The sequence below is a fragment of the Silene latifolia genome, chromosome 4 (genome assembly GCF_048544455.1).
Source record: "Silene latifolia isolate original U9 population chromosome 4, ASM4854445v1, whole genome shotgun sequence".
NCBI lineage: Eukaryota > Viridiplantae > Streptophyta > Magnoliopsida > Caryophyllales > Caryophyllaceae > Silene > Silene latifolia.
The window spans coordinates 24,975,714-24,996,745 of NC_133529.1; the positions used below are offsets into that span (position 1 = coordinate 24,975,714).

Sequence of the window (21,032 nt, forward strand, 5' to 3'; positions counted from 1 at the left end):
ATCTCTGACTTCTTCCATAACCGTGACCTTGGGACGCCATTTCCTGGTTAGACTCCGAAGTACTTTTCTAGCAATATTCTCGGAGTTAAAAGTTTTACCAAGATTTTTGAGCTCATTGACTATAGTAGAAAATCGTGCTGACATGCTATCTAGTGATTCATTATTTTCCATTCTAAAAAGTTCATATTTTTGAATCAGCAAATCAATGCGATATTTCCTTACAGCCGATGTTCCCTCATAAGCCAACTCAAGACCATCCCATATTTCCTTGGCCGAAGTGCAAGAAGAAAAACGATCGAATTCAGTCGATGTCATGCCGTTTTGTAACAGGCTTATCGCTTTCGAATTTTTCTCAGCCTTCTTGTAATCACCCTCAACATAGTCTTCTTCTTTTTTCTCATAGGTAGTGCCTTCCGAAGATACGACCAAGATTTTATGTGGTCCGTTCTTTATAATCGTCCAGCACTCCCAATCATGTCCTTTTATGTAGTGTGTCATCATGTTTTTCCAAAGTCCATAATTCTTCCCATCAAAGACGGGACACTTAAGATACTTGGAATCCATTTCACACGTGTAAGGCAACGGAAAAAGATAAAATAAAAAGATAAAAAGATAGACGGATCTAGCCTCTTTGCGGTTAGGCAATCAAGAGCACGAGGCTCTGATACCAATTGAAGAGTCTATCACACCCGAAATACTCGAGAGGGGGGGGGGGGGGTGAATTGAGTATTTAAAAATTATGCCTACTTTTTATTTTATATCAAGGTAATTAATTACTTAAAGTTTATTGATTAAACTTTAACTAATTAACTAATTGATTATGAACGTAATGAAATGACTGAAAAGAAAGATGCAAGGACACACGATATTTGAAGTGGTTCAGCTTCACACGTCGAAGCCTACGTCCACTATTCTCGATTAATAATTTTACTACCTTACTCCGGATTACAAAATTATCAACCCAACTCGTATAGTTAACTCTAACTATAACTCGACTTGAATATCACTAGATATTCGATTTGACTATCTTAAGTTAATAAGAAAGCACTTGATTGTTCTTCTAAGTGTTCACACAATTGAACGAGTAAGAAACAATATGAAGTACTATTATCTTATGACGTAATCTTAAGAAAGATAAGCAATTTGAAGAGCACGACTTTTCGCAATATTTTCAAAAATAAAACAATAAGACAATTAAGAATTAAACTCAAATATGTTTTGCAAGGATTGTTGTATTTCGAAAAGCTTACTAAAATAAGGAAAGATCAATTGTATTTATAGTTGAGGAGAGAACTAGGGTTTGCACGAAACCCTAGGATGCCGTGAGATAGGCGGCAAAGACTTCAAGAGATAAATCTTGATCTCTTTCCTAATTAAATCCAAGATATCATAGTTTAGGTAAATAAGATAAAAGTAAATCTTATTTGTTATCTAAAACTATATCTTTTAAGATGTTAGAATAAGTAAACAAATCAAATCATATATTATAAAGATAGGAAAATATCTTATATAAATATAAGCTAGATTTGATTAGATAGTTTACTTAAACATAACAACCTCACACGCCCCAACGGTTTGCAGCTTACGGCTGAAACCCTAGGCCCGTGCCCATCTTGGATAAAAACCTATCTTCATAGACTAGGGTTAGATTAAATAGACTAGCAAACCCTAGGTAGCATGACGACCCATAAGTCGTTTTACTAACCAATAGGGATATGCAAGTCATCCATTATAACAACCCATAATTCAGCTCTACTATATACACAAATGATTTCGAAATATGTTTAAAGAATTTTATCCTTTGAAAAATGATTTTAAAACTATTAAAATCGTGCCATTAAAATGCTACCTAAAGTTATAGTAGAAACAGCAATAACTTTAAGTTTGGTTAGTAAAGTTATAGATGAAATAACTATAACTTTACTTTCCCAATACTCTTATCTTAAGATACCGTCATTAGATGAAGACCTATACTAACTAATCTTCCTGGAGATCTTCAGTAAAGGATCTTCTCTTTATCTTGACCAAAAGCTCTTCATCTTGAACTTTGTTAAAGACTTTATCTAGCCTTTTGCTTGAATGATCATCATACTTGAAACTTGTTACAGTTGCTTATGCTGCTTTAAGAACCTTTAATGTTATAGCTCAAGCTGCTATAACATTACTTGAATGATGCCTCACAAATCTTCAATGTTATAGCTAAGAATGCTATAACATCACTTGCTAACTTGTAAACCTAAGTTAATCTAACAAAGACTAAACAAACGATTACAGGCAAGAGTTTATATAAGATAAAGCACATACTTGTCATTATCAAAACTCGATCATATATATGGTCCAACAGTGGAGTTTAATGGGTAAAAATAAAAGAAAAGGGAAATTGTAAGCGCCTCCCTGCATGTGACACCAACCACTAACCCGAATGTATGCAAGCAAAAAGCAATTGAATTTCATACTTGTGCAAATTAATGAACGTGTTATGCAAGGAGTAACTACAAACAATCCTACATGAAACTGGTCACTAATGACACCAGTTTATAAGCTCTAAAACCTCAGAATATATAAGTAGTTTGCCAAAATCTCAGGTCAAGTCTATTTGTTCAGCTGTATTTTAACATTAACTCGTAGATATGTATGCAGAAGACAATGCTAAAGAGATAACAATTTTTTTTTTTTGCAAGGCTTAAGCAAAAGGACAAATTATAGTGCAATTTCATCATTGAAATCCACCGTTCCGACTCAACCTACATGCTAAAATAAACATGAAATTTGTTGAATTTTTCGAATTTTCTAATTTTTATGAGATTTTTGAATTTTATAAAAATAAACAACAATGCAATACAGAAAATTAGACGTGACAATAGAAATGCAATAAAAACAACATGCAGACACATATATGGATGCATAACCTCCCCAAACCAAACCGTACATGCCCTCGTTGTACTCAAAAATAAGGAAGGAAAATGCAAACTAAAAAGGAGAGAGTAGAGATGCGGAAAACTTACAAGAATACGTGAAGTAGGGACCTCCCCAAACCAGCCAGCAACGTGGGAGGTCGCTAATAGCTCCGTAACAGCGTCATAGGAAGAGAATCCAAGTCAAAAGCACTCGATCGAAATGGAACAATGGTCAATCGAGGGAACTGGGCATCTAGGCAGTTCGATCGAGGAGGAAGGGCTCTCGATCGAAAGATCCTCTTTGGCAGGCACTCGATCGAGAAGAAGTTGTGTTCGATCGAGTGAAAGTAGCAGCAAAAGGATTCGATCGAGTATATAAAGTACTCGATCGAGCAATCCACAAGAGATTCCTGCAAAGACGCAATAAACAGCCCGCGAAACTAACAAAATAAGCTTAACTGTTCCAGTCTACGGTTTAAAAACCAATTATTACACACACAGCTGAAATGTTTGAAAAACAACTAAAAATTAAAAACTCTGGGTTGCCTAGCTCCCAAACAGCGCTAGTTTCAGACAGGTCCCAGCTCGACCTTCTTTTCTTCATCCATCTGTTCCAGTTAGTCAGAAACAAAGCAATTCAAAGCCCCTAGCAGTAGATCATAGATCTGCGCATGTGCTACACAAGAGCATAAGTAGCACCAAAATAAAGAAGGAGCATATAAAATCAATCTAAAGTACCACCGTCTCAGCCTGACAAATTGTCGATGACAAATACGGTGAAACATTATTAACGTATTTGTCCAACTGGGAGGGGGTGGATTATTTAAATATAAAGCATAAGTCATATGAGATAGTGTACTATTAATACCAACAATAATGAAATTATCGTTAACTACCTCAGGTCGGTTGCTCCTAACGTCGGAATCATTGACAAAAGAGTATATTACCTCTTCCGTGCTAGGAACAATCACTGACTCAGCTACCTTATCATTTCTTTCCTTTGTGGGTTCTATCCCGTAAATCGCAGCTTCAAGAGCATCCAGTTCGGCTTTGAAAATGGGGGATTCACCATAACCATTGTCTTCGTTCAAATCGTCATCCAAAATGGACCAAATTGACATATCATTGCTCTCTGTGGCCAATATGGTCGATCGAGTAAAGATAGTATTCGATCGAAAGCTTTCCTCTTGAATATCACTCGATCGAACACAGAGATCTGCTCGATCGAGATCTTCCTCATAATAGTTGTTCTATCGAGTGGTATTTTCTGCTCGATCGAACTCTTCCTCAGGCATATCACTCGATCGAACACTATAATCAGTTCGATCAAGTGTTTGTTGCTGTACAATGCAGAAATCCTCGTATGAAACTTCATTTCCGGATAGACCTTCGTACTCTGAGTCATATAGATTATCAGTAGCGATAGGCAACTCGGGTCCTTCATGGGAAAGACCACTCCCTGCGTGCCTAAAGTTTGTCTCAGCAGCTAACTGGGCTATTTCAGCCTCAAGCTCATTGATTTGAGCATTATTAAATCTATCATGTTCCTGCAATTGGAGTGCAAGTGCCTTCACCAAAGATTTCAGTTCAGCAATCTCTTCTTTCTGTTTATTAGGAGTAGGAGCTTGTTGTTACGGTGGCCAGACGAATGAATGCTTTTGATAGCCTCGTTGATAAGGTGGATGTGGCGAAACAATTGCAGTGGAATGACCAGCTTGTTTATGCTGCTTAAACGCATAGACCTCATCGTTTCTTGCTAAGCAAACAGCTGCATTGTGCCTAGCAACACCACATCTCTCACAGAAAGCCACCTGCTGCGCCATAGGATGGAACATAGGTGGAAGATCAAAGGTACTCAAGCCTTACCTTTGAAGATCTTTTACCTAGAACTGTCTAGGTAGGACCTGTAGGACCTGTCAAAACAGCACTAAAGAAAAAGATGAGAACGGCCTCAAGGGAAAAATCCCTTGAGGCTAAAAACAGACAAAATTAAAACAAGTAAATAAAGTAGTTGCCTCCCCGACAATGGCGCCAAAATTTGATACGGTCGTTTCAGTACCAAAAATAAATACCTAAGTACTACTAACAGAAGTCAGCGGTAAGTAGGGTCAATCTCCAAAGGGAGGCGGTCACTATCTACTTGTCAACTCGGTCTGCCTACGGTCACAGTTGGGGGTTTTTAATTATTTGAACTAAACTAAGGGAGATTAAAGTACGAGAAAGGAATAAAAGAGATTAAAAATAAATGAAGAGAGCTATGATTGTCGGGTCATCAATGAATATCAGATAATTGCAGCTAAGGTCACAGATCGATCAATTATATCAGTCTAAGGGACAACGAATATCTCCTTCCGGTCTCAATTCGCCCTAAAATACTATTAGCTTAGCTTCCGCCCTCACTAAAGCATCCTACTGTTCACCGCAGGTCTCACCCCTTCCAACCTTCCGGTCTAGGTTAAGGCTTACCAAGATTAATTAAGCTAAATGCATCGATTCAAGTAGCTAGTTATAATTAATTGCAGTGATTAACAACATAGACATATAACAACAAAAGATCTGTAAACTAATTAGCAACTAACAACAATTCATTGACTCCCCTAAATCCTAGCAAGAGATTTAGCTAGACATGAATAAGAAAAGAGCAAGAATAAGGGATAGAAGAATAATAAACATCACAAATTAATGAGAGAATAAAAGAAAGAGAAAGAGTAAAAGGGAGAATTACAGATTAAGAGATCCGGAAAAGAGAGCAGAACAATCATTTCACAATAAGGAAAAGAAAAGTAATGTATGAAGTGTCCCAAAACCTCATGTCGTCTTTTCTATTTATAGGAAAGACAATTATTAAATCTAGAAAACGAAATTAAACTAAAGAAGCCCAAGCCCATTAGATAATTACTCGATCGAACAGTTTAGAACTGCTCGATCGAACACATTCATGGCAAAACCTCTCGATCGAGTAAACAAGCAACTCGATCGAGGAACTCTTAAAAAGCACACTTCGATCGAGCAATGATTTCACTCGATCGAGGTCTTCTCCTCTCCAAAATACTCGATCGAGCAACAAAAGCCTTCGATCGAGGGACTTTAACTTGGCCAGCTCATTATGTCGTTAGTTCCAGCTATGACTTGCCGATTTAGCTTCTGAAATGACTTTACGCGTCCCATAACAGCAGTATTTCCGCTCCAAATCCAATCACCTCCTAAATGCAAGCAAAATGGACGATAAAAGGATTTATTCCACTACTTTCGGGTCTATTCCTGCAAATAAAGCAAAACAAACCACAGCAGAATATTCGGGGCATTTCGTAGCATAAAACTATGAGAATCGCATAGAAATACGTGCATAAAAGGCTTATAAAGACTATATAAAATGCACGTATCAATGTTTTACACCATTGAATTTGAAAATAAGGTGGAGAATGACCAAACTCTGAATGAAAGGAATGAGCTCAAACATGAGAGCTATCTTGATAAGGGCAAGGCGATGAGTGGCCTTGGCCCTAGATTGTGGGATCCCGGCTAGTTGTTGGGACCGATTGTAGGTTTGGCGGTTTCCTCAAAACCGCGCTTCTTAGGAGGCAACCCAAGCTTTTTATGCATTCTTTTTCTTTTTGATAATTTTTTCTAAAAACCCAAAAACGTGTTCTTTTCTCTGAAAAAACAAAAACATGCATTTAATTTCAATTTCCTCCACACATTTGTTTCTTTTGAAACATAGTAAATAAATAAGTGTAGGGAGGAAATTTTATATTTCAAAAACCCAAAAACATGTACTTCATTTCCGAATTTCATTCACACATTTATTTCCATTGGAAATTATGTAAATAAATAAGTGTGGGGAGGAAATTCTATTATTTAAAAATACAAAAACATATCTTTTATTTTTCCTATTTCTTCCCTACATTGCGTTCCATCGAGGATGATATAAATTTAATTGTGCGGAGGAAAATATCCACTTTGTGTATATTTGTATATATTTACTTGTTAATTTGAAAAAATTACAAAAATTGATAAAAATTGAAAATTTTTCAAAAATCCCAAAAATATTGAATTGTTTATATTATATATATTGCATTTGTCCTAACCTTTTTTTATAGACAACACATGCGAGCATCGGAGAAGACGCTTGGTAAAATTCTTCCAATTCTTTCTCCTTTATCCTTCCTTTTTCTTTTTGTATATATTAGCATAGAGGAGGACGGGATTTTTGATATGGGTGTTCCTTTTGGGAATCGTTTTGGATATGCTTGTGTTGTTAGGACTAGAACTTGTATGCATTTAGATTAGACATGTATATATGTGTTCACTCTTGCATTCACATAGCTTGTTCATATGTTTAGTTGCATTTCATACATGTTGCATCTTGTTTGTAAATAGTTGCATAGAGGTTCTAAATGTGGAGGGTATATGTCATTAATGATGATAATTGTTTTGCCCGTGTCATTTCCCTTTTGATAGCTCGTGCCACTTGATGACACATGGTTAGGATTTTTGCTTGCAAAAACCCGGAAGTCTAACTTAACAACCAAGTTGCGACCACCTTTTGAGACCGTGTTAGACCCGAGACTTGACCGAGGACCGACATAGCTACTCAAATGTGATGGGGCTCGGGTTTGGAGAAAATGGGTCGATGCAAGCACCGTTTTATGACATATGAGGCTATCGGTTGAGTAGTCATCACATCTAACCAAATCACTAAAACCTACCCATGCAAATGAATTATTCTACAAAACTTGGCAAGGATTGCCATTTCCAAAAATTAGTCAACCCTTTCAAAAACAACATTCTTTTCTTTTTCTTTTTCACTTCATTTTTCTCTTTTTCTATTTGTTTTTCTTTTCTTCATTTCTTCTTTCTTTTGCTTCACTTGTAACCTCCTCAACAAATGCAAAAGTTGGCCAAGAATTAAGCCTCATTTCTCTTTGTAACATTTATGACCGTTCCCTTCAAATGAAAGCAAATCTCCTACTCATTTATACTCCTCAAAACAATCACAAAGACGAACTACTCAACAAGGGTGAGATGGTTGTGGAATGTAGTTGTTTTGTTGGCAAATGAAATGACAAGGTTAGGCCCAAAATGGGTGAACAAAAGGGAAACATGATCAAATGGGTGAAAAATAAGCTTATTTGGTTCTGAGGGGCTACTTTATTTGAACAACATTGTCTCAACATGCACATCGACACTTTTACGGTAAGGAAAATGAGCATCGTACTTGTTGCGTGTAATTGTTTGGTTAAGTGTTTTTAGAATCAACTTATTATAAGCAAGTAACAAAGAAGATTGTGATGATAGTATGAAGTGCTCAAGCCCCTATTCAAACGGTATAAAGATTCATTCAAGATTTATATGAAGACGAAGTCCGTCTAAAGATTAATCAAGCTTGGATGATGACGTAGCATATACTCGAAGATCTCCGTGAAGATTAGAATAGTATAGGTGATTGTCTCGTAATGATAATCAAGAATGAGTTTCTTGAATTGGCAAAGTTATAGATTTGCAGCTATAACATTACTAGTAAAAGAGCTCAATGTTATAGCTCTCCTACTATAACATTGAGATGCTGAGTTTATTATACACGACTTATAATGTTTCAAAAATTGTTTTGAAAATTGTTTAACATTTATTTTATATGTTTGGATAAAAGTATTTATTTAATTAAGCCCGGTTTAGTGCGGAGTTTGACTTTATGTTAAACGTTGATCAGTGGTCTTGATGGGTCAACTTATGAGTTGGACTATGCTACGATTAGGGTTTTAATAAAGCCTCTCCTAAAACCTAAATTCTAAACCCATATATTGAGCTAGGGTTTACACGAGTCACGAGGCTTATGAGCCGTGACATCTCGTGTTACCTAGGGTATATTTGATAAAGATTTTATTCTATAATAATACCTTTACATATCTTATATATCTTACTTAATATATTTGTTTATGATAAAAGATATTCTTGTTTTAGGATATCTTATCATATCTTAGAATTTATAGTAAAGATAATAATGGAATAGATTATATTCTATCTTTTGGAATATTCTTTATTATCTTTTAAGGCTTTTAGGAAAGAAATAATAGAAGATATTATTTGTTAACATATCTCTTTTATTCGGCCAATTAGGGTTTCTATAAACCGAATTGTGTTGCTCTTTCTTTCCTATAAATACTTTGTTATTTACAACATTTAAAAGAGAGACCTTAAGCATAAAAATTGATTTTAATTTTACAAAGCAAACCGTGTGTTTTCAAGCAGAAAAACCGATTTGTTATTTTGAAAGGTCGTGTGTTTTAAACTCGTATACTCGTTCTTATTTTTATCATTATAAGATAATAGTGCTTAGTTGATCTCTTACTTGTTCATTAACGTGAACCTTTGTTAGAATCATTAGTGCTTTCTTATTAGCGTAAGTTAGTCACTCGAGTATTTAACGGTACTCATTGAGTTACAGCTAGAGTTAGTTGTACGAGTTTGGTTAGTAAATTTGTAATCCGTAGAAAGGTACTAAATTTATTAATCGAGAATAGTGGAGGTAGGTTTCGACTTGTGAAATTGAACCACTTCAAAAACCGTGTGTCTCCTTGTTCTTTCGTTCGTTTGTTTATTTCGTTTACATTCATTAGTTGATTAGTTAAAGTTTAATCAATAAACTTTAAATAATCAATTACATTCATACAATCAAAAAAGCTTTCAAAAGTTTTAAATCCTCAATTCACCCTCCCCCCCTCCTCTTGAGTATTTCGGATCGATAGACTCTTCAGGGGTTCATGGTCATCGCGAGGCCACCCAAGGCATGCTCCTCTACCGTGAGGTCAATGTCCACCTCACGCCCCGCCCCAGAGGCATTAGCATGGCCGGCATCGCCAAAAATGGAGGGGGTTCCTTCAAACCATTGGGTGTTGTGCCCCTACCCTTGTGTGGAGGCCGGGGTGGGAAAGACCGGGGCACTAAAGTAGTCCGGGCGAAGGTTCATATCGCCGTAGAGAAAGGTCTCGTCTTTCTGATGCCCGCCATCCCGGGTAAGGTAGTTGGACGGGTGGGGGCCGGAAGGGTGCTCGTATCCCCTCCGCATATAGTCGTCATAAACGGGGAATTGCCCGACCGAGTAATCAAAATAAGCGCAATCCATCCTTTGTTGCAAGGCAAGTCTTTCACTCGCGGCCGTTTGCATTCCCAATTTCATGTTGTTCATGAATGCAATTAAGTCGGGATGGAGTGGTGAGTGTTGAGTGGGTTGACTAGACGATCCTTCCCCTTGTTGGAATGGCCCGGGAAAGAACAGGGAGGTAGGAAAGGTATACCATAGGGAGGATTGTGCCTCTCCATGGAGGTCCCTCCCGTAGACAATTGTTGGGTTTTCATGAGGGGCGGAAGGATCCTCCTCCGCTTCAAGTTCAAGGAGGTCAGAAGCCTCTCCGGGCTTGATTTTCATATTTCGGGCGTTTGGAAGCGGGATGGAATTCCGCTTGTTGATTTACCCATACTCCACCCCGTCATTTGGATTCGTTTTGAACCACTCAAGGTTCTTTGTCATATAGTCTTTGGTGATGTAAATTTCTCCGGGAACAAAATTCATGGTGGATACATCCACCGGACGGTCAAGGGACCTAGCAATCCGGGTGATTATTCCACCCACATGGAGGGGCACTCTTTGCCCTGGAGCATTGGAAAGCTTTCCAAGGTGAAGGGCCATGTGATAGCCAATGTTTATCTTGTATTTGGATGGTTGGGCGATCAAGTAGGAGCCGAGAATTTCAAGGTCACGGGCTCGAATTGCCCACGGTTCATCTTGGGCGAAAACCGTACAACCCATGAACTGAAACCAAACTCTCATGGTGACTTTGTGGCATGATATTTCGGGTCTTTTATTCCCGACCTTGTCAACTAGACCGGAAATAGCGGTCCATACCCGCGAATAGTGTAGCCAATCGGGTACCTTATGAGAGTCCGCATTTTTAGGCCAAAAATCCTACAAAGGTGGCCAAGGGAAAGACTATGGTCTCTATTCATGAGACAGAAGTGAATCGCCGCCAGCATACCGGTTTTCTTGTGCTTGTCGATCCTTAAGCTACTCAAAAACTCCCATGTGAGACGGGGGTAAGTCTGTTTCACCATACCATACATGCCCTTCATTCCCACACCCTTAAATAAGGACTCGGTTTCCTTATCCAATCCTAGACTACGCATGGAAGGGCGACAAATCCATCTAGTCGGGGTTAGAGGGCGATTTTTGAATAGAACGAACTTACCTTTTTGATTTTGTGTGACAAAATCGACGTTGGGAAAGTCGGGATCCAGGTTGGTGTCGGATGCCATTTGAGCCACAAGTTCGGCTTGGGCCCGTGCTAGATCACCTCTTGTTCTTTTGGCAGCCATTGTTGAATGATTTGTGAAGGTAGGAAGGCGGTTTCTGGGTTTGGGTGTTTGTTTAAGGGAAGAAGGAGAAGGTTGGTTTGAGAATTGAAGATAAATAACGAAATAAAAGGGGGGTTGTCGGGTTGTTTTAATTCGAGATCTGGGGTGTTTTACCGGTTGGGGGACCGTTAACCAGTCTCCTGGTAGGGGATCCCTGACAGATTTCCAAAAAATTTCAATTCTTTCCAAATATGAAATATCTCGCTACCGGTAAAGGTGCCAGTAGCCGGTCCACCGGTAAGGAATCCTCCCTTCTTCATTTTCCTTTGTTTTTCCTCAGAGCAGGTGTTCCCTGCCGGTGAGTTAGTTGCCAGCCTACCGGCAGAGAATCCTCCTTCTTCCTTTTTCGTCGTGGTAAGCACTGAATGGGTTCCTCTACCGATAAGCCGACTGCCGGCCTACCGGTAGAGGGTTCTCCTTCCTTCAAATTTTCCAAGTTTTCTTCAATAGGGGTGCTCCTACCGGTGAGCCGGTTGCTGGCCTACCTGCATACACCCCCACTTCACTTCACTTTGTCATTTTTCGTCAAAAATAAAGAGTGCTCGCTACCGGTGGCGGACACCGGTTGCCATCCACCGGTAAGGGGCTCTCTCCTGTGAATTCCATGCTCGAAATTCTTCAAATTAAAAAGAGCTCTTTACCGGCCCAGGGAACCGGCTACCGGTTTGCCGGTATAGAGTTTCTTTCCACGCAAAATCACATCTTTTTCGTTCCTTTAGAAAAGCAACTACTTCACATGACCATTGGGTCGTGTTTTCCACTTTCAAACCCGAGCTTCATATCGGGGAATTGGTCAAGTGAAGGTTAAACATGTGTTCCTCATGGTGACACCACCTCACTTCCTCACTCCAACTAATTTGCACAAAGCATGAATAATCTAAAATCTCCATTATCTACTTAAATGCATGCTATTTACAAGTAGTGGTTCTTGAGGAACTCCACCAAACCTATTCATTGTTCAAGAACTTTTAACTTGTCTCCTCCTCGGTAAGGGGTTCCCTGAGGTAGAGCACTTCAAAGGACCCTTGTCATCTCCTTCGTAGTAGCGCTTGACTCGTTGCCCGTTGACTTTGAAGGTTCTTCCTTCCTCACTCTAAATTTCAAAGGCACCGTAAGGAGATATGTCCATCACTTTGAAAGGTCCTGAACACCTTGATCTTAGCTTGCGCGGGAACACTTTCACTTTGGAATTGAAGAGGAGGACAAGGTCTCCTACACCAATATCTTTCTTCACAATTTTGGCGTCGTGCCATTTCTTCGTTTGATCCTTGTAAATTTTGGAGCTTTCATAAGCTTCCAATCTCAATTCTTCTAGTTCATTCATTTGAAGGAATTGGACTTCTCCGGCGGCATCAAAATCAAAATTCCTCTCTTTAAGAGCCCACCAAGCATTGTGCTCCAATTCAACGGGCAAATGACAAGTTTTGCCATACACAAGCTTGTAGGGCGTGGTTCCCATTGGTGTTTTGTATGCCGTTCGGAGAGCCTATAAGACATCCGGCAATTATAGTGACCAATCTTTACGATTATTGTTTGTCACCTTTTCGAGAATTGCCTTGATTTGCGGGTTAGACACTTCCACTTGCCCACTTGTTTGTGGGTGGTAGGCAAGGGCGGTTTTATGCCTTACTACATGGTTTCCAACAATGACTTGAACGTGCTTTTTCGGAAATAGGAGCCACCATCACTTATGACAACTCTTGGAGTTCCAAACTAGGGGAAGATTGTGCTTTTAAACATCTTCATCACAACCTTGGAGTCATTGGTTGGTGATGCAACCGCCTCTATCCACTTCGAAACATAGTCCACGGCGACCAAAATGTATTTATTGCCACATGAGTTGCAAAATGGTCCCATGAAGTATATACCCCAACAATCGAATAGCTCAATTTCAAGGATGTTGTTAAGGGGCATCTCGTTTCTTTTTCTGATGTTACCGGCCCGTTGACAAGCGTCACATGATTTCACCAATTAGCGCTATAGTGGATGTCTTTAAACATGGAGGGCCAATAGAATCCGCCTTGGAGGATCTTCGCAATGGTTCTTGAGGTGGCCAGGTGTCCCCCATAGGCCGAATTGTGCACGCGATCGACGATTTCCATGCCCTCTTCTCTAGAGACACATCTCCGGAACATCCCGTCCCCACACTTACGGAACAAGTGGGGATCATTCCAAAAATATCTCTTGGCATCATGCCTCAATTTCCTCCTCTCTCTTGAGTCAAGCTCATCCGGTATAAACCCATTCACCAAGTAATTAGCGAGGTCCGCGAACCATGGAGTTATGGTGCTTACTCCCATAAGACTATCTTCTCTTAGCCATTCATTAATTGGCCCACTTTCATCTTGAATTCCATGATCTTCACTCGGTGCCCGCTTTGTTCTTGATTTCCATGTCAAACTCTTGAAGCAATAAGACCCACCTTAAGAGCCTTGGCTTGGCATCCTTCTTCACCATGAGTTGTCTCAAGGCGGTGTGGTCGGTGTAAACCACCACCTTAGAGCCAACTAGATATTGACGGAATTTCTCTATTGCATGAACAATGGCCAACATCTCCTTCTCCGTAGTAGAATAATTGCATTGGGCTTGGTCCAGGGTTTTGCTAGCGTAGTAGATGACATGGTGCTTTTTGTCAACTACTTGGTCTAAAACAGCGCCCACCGCAAAATCCGAAGTATCACACATAATCTCAAATGGAAGATTCTAATCCGGAGCTCTAATGATAGGAGCCGATACCAAAGCTTGCTTCAACCTATGGAATGACTCAAGACAAAGTTCATTAAATTCAAGGGGCACATCCTTGAGGAGAAGTGAGGTCAATGGCTTGGCTATTTTTGAAAAGTCTTTGATAAACCGCGTATAAAGGCCGGCATGGCCAAGAAAACTTCTCACTCCCTTCACATTTGAAGGAGGTGATAAATTTTATATGACCGCCACTTTGGCTCCATCGACTTCAATACCCCTCTTGGAGATAATGTGACCGAGCAAAATTCCGTCTTCTACCATGAAATGGCATTTTTCCCAATTTAAAACTAGATTGTGCTCTTCACATCTCTTCAAAACATTTGTCAAATTAACAAGTCCATGGTAAAAGGAGTCTCCATGGACACTAAAGTCGTCCATGAAGACTTCCACGCTCTTTTCAAGAAAATCCGAGAAAATGGCCATGATATACCTTTGAAAGGTGCTGGGTGCATTACACAACCCAAATGGCATCCTGCGGTAAGCATAAACTCCAATGAGGAATGTAAATGTTGTTTTCTCTTGGTCCTCCGGATGGATTGGGATTTGGAAAAATCTGGAGTATTGTGGACAGCGGGGGGCCCACGGGGGCGCTTGGGAGGAAGAGAACAAGCGTTTGCATTTTTGTTGGAGTCAACACCAATTTTTATGGGAAATTGGAACCGTTTGAATACCTCGTGTCATGTCAAGACACAAAGTAGTGACATGAACACTAAGCAATCATTACCCTTAGCATTCTATGTCTAGAATGACTCTCGTGGATGCCAATGAACACGGATGTTCACAGAGATCTGGAGTAAGGGGTGAGGGTACGTATTAGGAAGCTCTTTTGATCGAACACCTAATCCCCTCCGCCTCGATAGCGGCCTCTACTAATGATTAGGGAAATTATCTATACTCGATATATCGTCGATTATATGCATCCAATGCAACGTCCAAGTTTTAATCCTAACATGTGAGAATTAGGCTAAGTCGGTGGACACGTAATTAGCAAACAATTAATGTCGAGGTAGGATTTAATGTTCAATTACATGTGAAAACATACAAATGATACAAGATTCAATGATAAATACAATAAGAAAATTACGATAATAAAAATTACAATAATTACAATGGATTAGGCGATTTATGTCGAAAATACCTTCAAAACGGATAATTTGGAAAAAATCGAATAAAGAATAAATCAAAAGAATTAACGAAGGAGTCAGAAGGTGATAATACAAATAATAGTTGATCATACGTAAGCTAATTAAACTAGGTCAGGCAACAACGGAGTTCAGAGACAGAACTCAACTGAATGAGCAGCGCAGCAGAATCGCGCCCTCGGAAGAGGCGCGATTCTTTGCGTCTTTCTAAGGTGAGTTCGTCGCTATGTGAAGCCGAATCGCAAATCGTTAATTTGAATCGGTGAATTTAAGGATATATTAATATATTTACTCGGATGGAAGTGATCATTAGATTATTTGCATATGATTAATGGTCATAAAAGCGATAAACATGGATAAGACGGATTAAAGACGGATTAATTACATGAACGAATGATTGATTAGTGACATGGGTGAATGAAATAAACTAAACAGGACGAATTGATGACAAATTAATAACGAACATGCGATTCATATGACAATAAACAGATGAAAATATGTCAAAGGTCGAATTCCAGAAACTCAATATGAACAAATCGAATTTCTACAACCCACATTGAATTTAATGACAAAAACCAGCAAATATGATATTATAAGGGATTTAAGTCGAATTTACGATGGATAAAACATGTTAATGATGATAATTAATATACATGTGAGATTATAAGCTATTATGTCAAAGAATTAACAAGAAACAAACGAAACAAATAAAAAGACGAACGAATTACAGAGGATGACGGAAGAAGAAAGGAAGCAGGAACTGCGGCAGCCTCATGAAGAGGCGCAGTAGGTGTTGCGTCCCTTCGAAGAGGCGCAACAGTTGCTGCGTCCTTTCTCGACGGTTTGTCTTCTGGAAATCCGCAAAAAGAGGTTTTAAAGCACGGTTTTAGAAATCGGTTTTAAGGAGGTATTTTCAACATAAACCTTACAATAGTAGTACAAAAAGTAAAGAACGATAAATAAAAGAAAGAATTACACCCTCAGACTTACATGTTTGACGAAACGAGAAGGACTAAGTTATCGATTAGCGATGCTCGACTCGAACTATAATGCAAATACGAAAGTGCCCTCGTAAGAGGAAAACGATTAAGTTAATTAAGTTAATTGATGTGGAGTTGGTCAAATTGGTCGGTCATGCAAACGAAGCTGGTACTCAGAAGGATCTGAGCTTACGTGGTCGAATTTTCAAGCACGTAGACGCCAAAAAGTAAGAACAAAGCTCTAGAATGCAAAGGGAGAATAGAAGGGCGGACACTCGCGTAAGAAATATGAGAGACCGAAGGTCTCTTTTTATACTAATCACGGAATTAGGGTTTCGGAGAGTCTTTGGAAGTGAATCTCGCAAAGATATGAAAAGGATATGAAAATTACGCAGAAAAGGACATGGGAAGAGGCGCAGCAGTCACTGCGTCTCTTGGAAGAGGCGCAGCACCTGCTGCGTCTATTCCCAAGGGGTTTCCTCCTGCGGAAGAAAGATTTCCGTGTTTGAGTTATAGAAGGACGGAATAATTCGGTTTTCCTTAATATTTTATGTGAATATTACGGGAAATTTTTTACCAAAGGATAAAGATTGTGAAATATTAATAAAATATGGAATAGAAATTGTTTTAGCAGGATTTTCCCTGAATGGATCCGGCTTAATTAAAGAGTAATTTGGGTATCTAGTTCTATAAGCTTGGAAAAATATTGTGAGTAAATAATGAGGAAAGACTGAGTACAAAGAATATCCCTTTTATTATTTGGATAAGCTGAATATAAATTTGTGTATATAATTGAATATTCGGGAAATAAGGAAAGGCAAATTGCGAAATAGCTAAGTAATAATCAATGAGTGATCCCCCTTACAAATGCTAGATTATGCTATTTATAGTTCTACAAATATTAACGTTGCATTGATCTCAACGTCCCTCCCCATTGTCGGAGCTGTTACCGGATTAATAGGGCACACTCCCTATTAATCCGGTTGACTTGTTCTACTCTTAACCAATCTTCAGCTTTTCTTCTTTTACTCGTCTACATTCATGGATGATATAGTCTTATAGTTAGACTTGGTCTTCCTTGAGAATAGGACGTGATTATTAGTTCATGCAACTGCATTTCTTGTTTATCTTCTTAATCCAGTTTGTTTGAATGCCTGCCTGTGCTATTTCGCACTTACTATCAGGCTCTTCTTCCAGGATTTAGTAGCCTGCTTATCCTGTAATACTCTTCATCTGCCAAATAGTAGTTAGATTTGTCCGGTCCCTGGTTGCCTTAATCAGCCCAGTAAGGTCGGGCCAGGTTAGAGTCAGACCAGGCTAAATTGGGCCTAACAATTGCCCCTTGACATTTTATCCGTGCTGGATCAGGCCAGGGGTGAGATGTCAATTTTACCGAGTTAAATAATAAAAAGAATTATATTTGCTCAATGACTCATAGACTCCTAGTTACCGTTAAATACTACAACGGCTAATTGTATGATGTCATGCTGACAGTTTTGCATTTTCTAGGGTTTTTGCACCGTTATTCCCCTTCTATAAATATGGTATTTGCGATGAGTTTGTTTTTCACCAAATTTCTTCCACTTTCCTTGCTAACTTTTCTCTAGAATTCTCCCCTATTTCCCAGGAGTTCCATTCTGCTAACTTATAATTTTTCATTAAATAAAATCCATCAGAATAAACTAAATAATAAAGGATATGGGAGCCAAAAAGCGTCCTGCACCCCAAACCGTTGCTGCTGAACCTGAACCCAAAGACGTCCAGGAGGAGGAGGTGGTTGAAGTTGATCCTCCTGCTCATGCTATAGCTTTTAAATATCAAGATTCTATTTTTTCTGCTCTTCAATCTCTTGATCCCTATTTCCCTGAAGAAAACTTATTGAAAACAAACTATGATAGGGTTTTAAGGGAGAAAAAATTAATTCCTGATTCGACTGAGGTATGGATTCCTGAGTCTTGCCCAGTCAGAGCTAATTGGGTGTCTCCTGGTTGGTTCTGTATTTATGAATGGGCGTTCAAGGCGGGTTGTAAGTTACCTTTTACTCCTTTAATGATTGATATTATTCGTGCTATGGAAGTATCACCTTTTCAAATTATGCCAATGGTTTGGAAACTTATCCATTCTATTGACAATTTATGTGCTAAGCATAAACTTGTAATTACTATTAATTATATCAAGGCAATATATCATATGAAAAATCCTTCTACTAGACGTTTTAATTTGAGAATCAAGTCAAAAATGTCTCCATTAATTACTAACCTGGACTCTGGAGATGATAAAAGTTGGGCAAAGACTTTCCTGTTCAACCGGACTGAGAGTCTATGATCAGGCTTTGGTTATCTGAGATATCCTCCTTTGGAGAGTGGTAGGTTTCCTGTACTCTTAGTTTGCAATATATTTTATACGAAATTAGGATGTTTTGAGTTTCACCTGTACACTTTTGGTGATTTTTGCAGCTCCTGATTGGAACTTCGATCCTCTTGACGAGGAAGCTATTTCTAGGATAGAGGCTTTCCTTTCTATTCCTGAGGAAGAGAGGGCCTGACCTGCTAGTCTGGGCAGGGATTTTTTGCCCCTGTATATGAAGACCAAGCTGAGTGTGGTCAAAGTACCCAAAGGCAAGCCTAGCTCCACTGCTCTTTCCTGTATGTCTTCTATATGTCTTTATGTCAATTGTTGTCTTCTTATTGCTTCTCTTCCGATATTTACGTATATTCTCTATATGTTCAGTATTCAGGTCTTCTGCTAGGTTGGCCAGTTTTACTGCGAAAGATTTAAAGGTTGGGGTTGCTAGAATTGTTGAGCAGTCCAAGAGCCAGGAGGCTAGCGGGAGTGACAAGACGCTTGACATTTTGGTTTCTGATGTCCAGCCTCCCCATTAACCGCCCAGGCTAGTGTCAGCAGAGGTCGTTCAGGCTTCTAAAAGGAGAAGGGAAGATGTTATTCCTGAAGAGGAAGGGGGAGAGAAAGAGCTTATTCAGGCTTAACCAATCAGGAGTATCAGGCAAGTGTCTACTAGGATGGACGATATGGATGCTGCCCGGGCACGGATAAATGAATTTTCTGCTGGTATGAGCGGTCAGCTTTTATCTGCTAATACCCTTGAGTCTTATACTAAAGTGGTTTCCATCCTGTCTTCTCTTGTGACAAAGGCTGCTGAACTTGCTTCTCAAGCTAAGGAGGTTAGTTGTAAAGGGATTTTTATTTTTTATTGTTATGTGTTCTTTGTGTTGCTTTATATTTAGTTGATTGACTTTCTTTTGTTTCTTGTAGGGATTGGATGCCGGGTTGGCCACTGCTTGTCAGCTCAGGGATGCCCAGGCTAGGGTTTCTAGCCTGGAAGAGAAAGTTGATAAAGTTAACCATGAGCTGCACACATCCAGGGGTAATGAGGTAGTACTTCAATCTCAGTTGGGGACAGCTAGAGAGGCATCCAGGGCTGCTATAGTTTGTGAGGTGGCTGCAAAAAATGCTGAGAAGGTTGTCAGGCAAGAGTTGGAGGCTGTAAGGGAAGAGTTGAGGACTGTCAAGGAAGAGTTGGGCTGCCGAGAAGCGGCAATGCAGATCCGCCGAGAAAAAATGAAGAGCTTGGTCTTTGAAAAGGAACTAGTGGAGGCGCGGCTTCTTGCGATGCCGCTCGCACTTCTTTGGGAAAGGGGTTGATGCCATGAGGGATCCGAATCGATCGGCGGGCCAATTGGGATCCGGACCGGGATGAGACAGACTCTGGATACCCAGTATCCGATTTGGCTAATATGGGTCAAGAAGAAGAAGTGGATTCTCCTCCTTCCAAGGAGAAATCGGTGATCGGAAATGGTGGATGGTTGTGAGTCGGTTCTCGGCTCGAAGCCCGCTTAGATTTTTGTTTTTTTTTTTGTTTTGGCCCATCCAGGGGGGATGTCCCTGGAATAAATATTTATTAGGTATGTGGTAAGGCTAGGCTTTTTTGGATGGATATTTTCTTTCGGTTTTGAATAAATATTTGGTCTTTGTTTCTTTTTGTTTTTTGAAAAGGTATATTTGTAGTGCTGGATGTGTCTGGATCGGCCGTTGTTCGATTTGGATCGGGCCAGTTTTTTTATCTTGGATCCGCCAACTCTTTATGTCATGGGTGGGGTTATTGCACATCCGGAGGGCTTATGTCCCTTGCCTGTCTGGAGGGCTTATGACCCATTTATGTTATGCAAGCCAGGAAAGGGTTTTCCTGGCTTGTATATTAAATTGAGCTCAATATTTTAAGGCCTGATTTTGCAACTGAAAGTTGGATATCAGTTGTATATTAGTGGGGTGGCCCCCAATCTTTAAGATTTGTTTCAAGTAAAGTATAGTATGTAAAACAAACATTGAAGATTCTATTAGGTAAAAGGAAATATGAGAATATTGATAAATACTTGGGCACATAATAGAAGAAATTATATAAGGCATTTATTCATATAATGGCAAGTATCATACATCTAGTTTCATATCAGGTCAGGCAGGAAATGTGAAGATAAAAATTATACCTGGACCGGGAGATATATTTTATATGTGAAATAGTTTTAAGTGTGCAATATTACAAGCTCTTGGGATCATTTCACCGTCCAGGGTTTGTAATCTATAAGCTCCTTGGCCGACTATTGAGTCAATCAGGTAGGGACCTTCCCATGTTGGGGCCAATTTGCCAGCATTTTTCTCTTTTGTGTTTTGAAAGACTTTCCTGAGGACAAGGTCTCCTACCCTAAATACTCTAGCTTTGACGGTCTTATTGTAGCTTTTTGCAACTCTTTGCTGATATGCTGCCAATCTAATGCTGGCTGCATCTCTTAGCTCTTCCGTTAAGTCCAGGTTGTCCTCCATTAGAGGTATATTGCTCGTTATTG

The 21,032-nt window shown here is 39.4% G+C and overlaps 1 protein-coding gene across 1 annotated transcript; it reads right to left on the reverse strand.

Moving 5' to 3' along the window:
• Window positions 1-12,399: 12,399 nt before the first annotated feature.
• On the reverse strand, window positions 12,400-12,765 carry LOC141651255 (uncharacterized). The gene has a single exon (XM_074458974.1). It carries the CDS (start codon window positions 12,763-12,765, stop codon window positions 12,400-12,402), a length of 366 nt encoding a protein of 121 aa, XP_074315075.1.
• Between the last annotated feature and the right edge of the window lie 8,267 nt (window positions 12,766-21,032).

Coding starts and splice junctions, on each gene's coding strand:
- LOC141651255 (XM_074458974.1), bottom strand. CDS start 12,765: ATGGGAACCACGCCCTACAAGCTTGTGTATGGCAAAACTTGTCATTTG.